The 6,751-nt window shown below is 46.1% G+C and overlaps 1 protein-coding gene across 1 annotated transcript; it reads left to right on the top strand.

Annotated features, from left to right (window-relative positions):
• Nucleotides 1–365: 365 nt before the first annotated feature.
• On the top strand, nt 366–6,203 carry sall4 (spalt-like transcription factor 4; the record flags this gene model as incomplete). Its single annotated transcript, XM_083920905.1, has 4 exons — nt 366–447; nt 2,794–5,256; nt 5,352–5,656; nt 5,769–6,203. The coding sequence occupies exons 1-4, from the start codon at nt 381–383 to the stop codon at nt 6,201–6,203; spliced, it is 3,270 nt and encodes a 1,089-aa protein (XP_083777031.1). The 5' UTR covers nt 366–380.
• Nucleotides 6,204–6,751: the final 548 nt, after the last annotated feature.

The raw sequence follows: 6,751 nt of genomic DNA, 5'->3' as shown, positions 1-6,751 counted from the left end.
TTCGGTCGCTCGTGTCTGTCGGTGACAATTTTTTTTTCTTTTTTTTTTTTTTTTAGGAACAAGGGAGAGAGCGATGAGTTGGGTGTTATTAACCCTGCCTCCATCCCGCGGCCCGTCCACTAGCGTGGCTCCTCCCGCCCCCTCCCGGCGCTCCGCTCCTCTCATCAATAGGGAGCGCATTTGAATAATGTGTGAGCGCTTGGACCGGAGCCAATCAGCTGTCAGGGGACCGTGATAAATCGCAATGCATTATTGATAATAATAATTACGTTGACATGCGCATTTCTACTTGAGGGGCTAATTTTTTCCGACCGCGAAGAAGTTGCTGAAGAAGGAGAGGAAAAATTATTGGCAACTCTTTCGCTCCCGATGGTTGCACCATGTCGCGGCGCAAGCAAGCCAAACCGCAGCACATCAACTCCGACGAGCCCGGCGCGTTAGAGAACGGTGAGTTTACGCACAAGAGAGGAGGAGAGGAGGGTTGGTTACCCCCCGAAAGAACGCAAGGCTTAAGCCGTGCCATGTTAAAAACTCTATCGACATTTTATCTCCTAGTTGCGGGCTTCCTTCGCGTCCCGGCCCTCGCTCTTTGACCTGTTGCTGTCCGTTTGGAGCAGGAGTTCAACTTCTCAGTCCGACGCATTCACAAATGATTTTTTTTTTTAACACAATACAGGTGTTCCGCGAGTTTTCAAAGTGCGACGCTGTGAGCTTTTACCTCTGTTTACGTCAACGCAGGTCAAACGATAAGTCATTTTAGTTTCGACCTTTTTGATGTCGTTTCAATGTTCAATTAACGGCCCTCTTTCATCCCAGAGCGAGCGTTTGTGCAGCGTTCCGTCGGTGAACCCCTTTGAACCGTTTGGGCTTCATTGAAGCTCGTGTCGCTACCTGTTGATATTTGGAGACATTGTAGACTTCTTTGGGAAGTGTCGTGGCAAAGAATGACCTCCCAGGCTGCTCAGGCGTCTTTGGTGTGTGCGCTTTTCCCCTTTAAACCCTTCTAACCTTAGTAACTCATCGCGTTTACCATGAAACATCACTTTTAAGTGGTGCGTGCTTTTTTAAAGCGCTGTGGCTGGAAGATGGGTATTGTTACAGTCGCCATTGTTTGTGTTGTCCACTTAATGATTCAAATCTCTACTTTAGAGTCTTTGGCTGGAATGTATCATAGGCATGTAGATATGTTGACAGTATTACTCGGTGTGATTCGTTTGCAAGTGTGTGCCAACGTTGAAGGTGTGTTTAAAACAAACGTACCTAAAAACACTATGAAATGTGACTCTGGAGTAAGCTGACCTAAAGGCAATAAATCCCCCAGTTTAATGCATGACTGTTTCCTTTGGTACATATGTGGAGAGGTGGGGGATGGAGCAGTGGCCTTTTTGTGGAGACTGGGTGGGGGTGCGTTTTGGTGTTGCCATATGCAAACTCCCGGAGCTGCTGGCGTGTACACTCACCTTGTTAGAATTAGGCGACTTTGTTGAGAGGATGGTTTGGAGAGTAGTGGCGCGTTCTGATTTGAATCTGCAGCTCAGAACGCAGTCGTTTGATAAAATGACACATTTTGTGAAACGCACAGGGCCCGTGTATTGAATGTTTAGTCTGACCTCGTGTCATGTATCCACCAAAGGTGATCAGATGCTGGTCATGCGCCGTCAAGTGGTAAACTAGAGCGTTGCCTCCTTTTTTTATTAAACCATCGACAACTTGTGATTTTTATTGGAAAATGGTAGCAGATAAATTGTTCTTCAGTAACACCTCGTGTGTGTTGTTCCTACAGAAGTTAATTGCATTAGGATAAGAGCGTCTGCACTATAATGTATGTGTATATCTGGCTTCCTCAGAGTGTAATGCAGTTTGCAACTTTTGTTAACACCGCTTCAATGCCTCCTGGTGAGCAATTAACAAGTCCAACAGTTTCCTTGGGCAAATGCAAACAGGTGGTCTACCCCCTTTATCTGAGGCATTAGCATTTAACAATACACCCAGTTGTGAAATGGCCTCTTGGTTAGCAGACAAATTAAAATGCTCACTTGGAGCACTTATCAGGCTTTTGCATGCTGTGAAAATGCTTGAAAGTAATCTACATTATATCACCCCCTTTTTTCTTGTTAAGCCTGTTGCTGATGTTTGCATAGTAAAAGTAAATTGCCCCCCCCCCCCCCCTGCTCTATTTTATTCCCACTGGGACCTCACATTTAGTTTTATAGATTTTCATGATTGTTGTGGAGCCTAGATTCACATTTTACTGGGTTTAACTTTGAGATTGGTCTCAAGTTTTGCCCCAGACCGAGCACTACAAACAAATCTGATTCTTAACAAGAACTTGGTGGACTATTTCAGAACACAGTCATTTATGTACTACATATCTATGTCTGTGGCTCTCTGTCTTTTTGGACATTGTTTAGGACAATGTGAAAGGTAGATGATTGCCCTCTGCTGGCCCTAGGGGGGAAATTAAATGTCCTTAACAGCACAGTCCAGTGACCTACAGGGAGTGGACGAAAGAAAAGGAACTTCTCCAATTAATTATACAAACTAAAGCCTCAAAAATGCCACTGATATCAAATCAGCTTAATAATTTAACATGAGCCCCACAAGGCCGGTTAGCTGCATTTCAAGGTATTACTAGGGGTCTGGTGCTTTATCTACTGCTGCAATTTGGCTTATCTTGACAAAGGATATTACTAAAATTGTTGTTTATTATGCTTTAAAAGAATATTTTTACTTGGCAGATATTGTGAACTGTATGAAGAGCATTAACTATAATCCTATATCTTTCTGTTTAAGGGATTCTTCGAGATGATCAAGCTGAGGAGACTGGAAATGAAGTGAAGCGGGTCAGAATGGACGAGACCAGGGTCTGCAACAAGTGCTGTGCCGAGTTTTTTGATGAAGGAGAATTTCTTGAGCATGAGAAAAAATGCACTAAAAGTCAGCAAGTGGTCATCATGAAAGATGGAGATGGCAATGAAGTGCCTGAGGAATACTCACAAGGCTCTCCAGACGGCCTTTTGAGTGACCATGATGACAGCCAGTCCAGCAGTCATTCCCTATCAAACGTCAATACGGACCATCTAGAAAGAGCCGAGGAAGAGTCCAGCATGAATGCAGATGACTCGGGACAGCTTGATCAGACAGAGATGCCTGGTAGCCCTGAGATGACTTTCCATCACTCACAGAAACTGCAAGATACAAATGTCACTCTTGAAACCATGGCAGACACCAAAGTGGCTGTCTCCCAACATTATTCAAATAATACATCTCTGATCTCATCACAGGAAGCCATTCAGGCCATCCCGATGATCTTGGAACAGTTAGTGTGCCTTCAGCAACAGCAGCTACAGCAAATCCAGCTCACAGAACAGATTCGAATCCAAGTAGCCATGATGACTCCACAGGGTCTGCAGTCATCAGTAGGGGCAGTAATGGACCCTCTGAAAGCCCTTGGTGCACATCTCTCTCAACAGCTGTCTGCTGCAGCAGCTCTGATAGGAAAAAGGACTGGCAGTCAGAGCCTTTCTATGGAGACAATGAAGCAAGGTAAACTCCCTCTGCCCGCTGGCATCCCTACCTCTCTACCTGGAGGACTGGGATCCATGACCTCTAAAGCAGACATTTTGAAGGGCATTCCAGATCTGGTTAGCCGTTTACCAGCACAACTGCCACAGTCACCAGTTGTCATGGGTTTCACTGGCACGTTCAATGGTGTCCAAACAGGGATTGAGTCCTCCAAAAAAGTAAAGACGAAGATGCTGAACCCCCCAGTAGAATCAAAGAATGGTGACTCGTTATACAAGCACAAGTGTAAGTACTGCGGAAAGACCTTTGGCAATGACAGTGCTCTCCAGATTCATTTGCGTTCTCACACCGGCGAGAGGCCCTTCAAGTGTAACATCTGTGGAAACCGCTTCACAACCAAAGGAAACCTCAAAGTGCATTTCCAAAGGCATAAAGACAAGTATCCTAACATCGGCATGAACCCACATCCTGTGCCAGAGCACCTTGACAGCATCCCCACCAGCAGTGGCATTCCATTTGGCATGTCAGTGCCCATGGATGAGTCAAATTTGACCGACATTAAGCCCACGCTAGCTCATCCTCCTGCTGGCTTCCATCCGTCACCCATACCAGGATTCAAGACATTTGACAGCTTTCCAGGGGACCCATTTTCCCAAAGACCCTCGCCATCAACAAGTGATGGCTCCCCATCTGTTTCCTCTAATATATTTGGCCAAGAGACAGGAGTGGATCCAAATCAGAAGGACTCTAAAGAACTGCTCGGAGCACTGCATCATATGAATGGCAATTCACTCGTAGGAGAACAAAGCTCTGGAACAGCAAAACTTCAGCAGATGGTGGATGGCCTGGAAAAGAGGACCAGTGACCCCAATGAGTGCGTAATCTGCCATAGGGTGCTCAGTTGCCAGAGCTCGCTCAAAATGCATTACCGCACACACACCGGCGAGAGGCCCTATAAGTGCAAAATCTGTGGCCGCGCATTCTCCACCAAGGGTAACCTCAAGGCCCATTATGGAGTGCACAGGGCTAACACTCCTCTTAAAATGCAGCACTCGTGTCCCATCTGCCAGAAGAAGTTCACCAACGCCGTGGTTCTGCAGCAGCACATTCGTATGCACATGGGCGGGCAGATCCCCAACACCCCAATGCCAGAAAACCAGTTTGAATCAGCAGAAGCAATGGAGTCATCTCTGTCGGAGGAAAAGTCTATTGATATCAATGGTTTCGAAGCAAGCTTGGAAGATCACGAGCCAGAGATGGACTCCCAGAAGCCAAACGACACCCCAGATTCCCTCCCCCCTGCCCCCGAGGATCAACCACAGAAGCCTGTTCCCCCCGTTGTGTTTTCCAGCCTCGATGTTTTGAAGAATCTGACCTCTGCTCTTGCACTGAATCGACAGAGTAGCACCGCTTCGGAAAGTGAGGGAACATCCAAAGAATCCTCATCGGCTCCCAGAGAGCAGGAATATCAAAACGGCCGCAGTCCTGCCATCTCCGACTCTGCCATGTCATTTCACTCATCTCCACCATTAAACGGCACCATGAGTAGTAGCAGGTCTCCGGAGTCTGCTGTTAATGAATTTGCCTACAGTCTGTCTAAACCAGAGTCTGACATTGGTGCTCAAGGTTGCACTGAGTCAAGTGGAGCCCTTGACCTCACAGCTTCTGCCAGCTTCCCCCACAAAGCGATCAAAGAAGAGCCTGGCCTACCATTCACAAATGGAGACTATGGTAAGTGTATTAGAAAAGTATGTAATCAAAGATGTATTGTCTAAGCCGTCATGTTGGATGTTCATATCTAATTTTCCACCTTTTTGTTCAAACAGTTCCTGGTAACATGTCTTTCATGAGGATACCTTCAAGTCTGGCTAGTCTGGAGATGAAACTTCCTCCAGAGAATCCCATGGGCCCTCATAGTTTGTTCAACTCCCATATGCCTCAGGGAACAGCCATGCCCTCCTCCAACTCCACCGCACCGCGACGATCAACCAAACAGCATGTGTGTCATACCTGCGGCAAGAACTTCTCATCTGCCAGCGCCTTACAGATCCACGAGCGCACTCATACAGGGGAGAAGCCATTTGCCTGCAACATATGCGGCAGGGCTTTCACCACCAAAGGAAATCTGAAGGTAACTGTTGTCTGACAAAGTACTGAATAGGCCGTTATTAAGTGTGTACTTGGGACTAATGTATCGTGAAACTTTCTGATGGGATTGTAATTGACAATGTCTTGTCTTTTAGGTGCACATCGGCACTCACATGTGGAACAACACGTCGAGGCGTGGCCAGCGACTGTCTCTGGATAATCCCATGGCGCTGATGGCAATGAGTTCTGAGGCGAAGATGTTGCCAGAAATGATGCAGGCCCCCAAAGAACTGGGTGCTCCACCAATAAACTTTGACCAGTCTCTGTGGAACCAGTATGCTGCTGCCTTCACTGGGGGCCTGACCATGAAGACCAATGAAATCTCTGTCATCCAGGGTGGTGGCATCCCGCTCCCTGGGAGTCCTGCCGGCGGGCCTCTGATTGGATCCACCGGAGGCCTCATGAAGATGGATGGATCCCACTCCGGGTTGCCTGCCAGCATGGCTGAAATTGAGAAGAACAGCTCTGACAGCGTTCCAAAATCGCAGTTCCCACATTTCATGGAGGAGGGTAAAATTGCAGTTAATTAGGCTTTTTTTCTAGCCTTCAGTCAATTTCCCACCTGAACTCAGTTTGTGAATGTCTCCTTTTTTGACTGAGGTACAATCAATATTCAGAGAAAAACCTTGTAGAATCGCTTAGATTGGTTGCATTTTTCCAGTAACTCCATTGCAACTCTCTCTCCCTCCCCTCCTGATCTGAAAGATTCTCAAGTGTTATTTTTAGTTGAACTTGATATAACTACTGTAGTTTTTTTATTTTATATAAATATATATGCGGGTATTTTTTTTCCTGTGACTTTTGTTTTGCTGTCTATCCAGAAGTTTGAATGTATAACTTACTTGAAACTGCTTCAATTCAGACGGTCTCCTTGATACATTTGAAGGACTTTGACTTTAATAGGAAGGTTTCAGGGCATGACTTTTTAAGGACACCATGTCTGTGTGTCGCAGAAATTATGGTGTAGTTGACTATGTATCTAGAATGACTACTTTCCCTTCTATTGTGTGCCATAGGTTTTATGACATTATACATTTTTGTAGTGGTAAATGTCATTGGCGTGTCATTTTGAATGGGT

Source organism: Echiichthys vipera, assembly GCF_963691815.1.
Source record: "Echiichthys vipera genome assembly, chromosome: 9".
NCBI classification, from domain to species: Eukaryota; Metazoa; Chordata; class Actinopteri; order Perciformes; family Trachinidae; genus Echiichthys; species Echiichthys vipera.
Note: the sequence above shows the minus strand (reverse complement) of the source record. Positions and strands in the feature narration are given on the sequence as shown.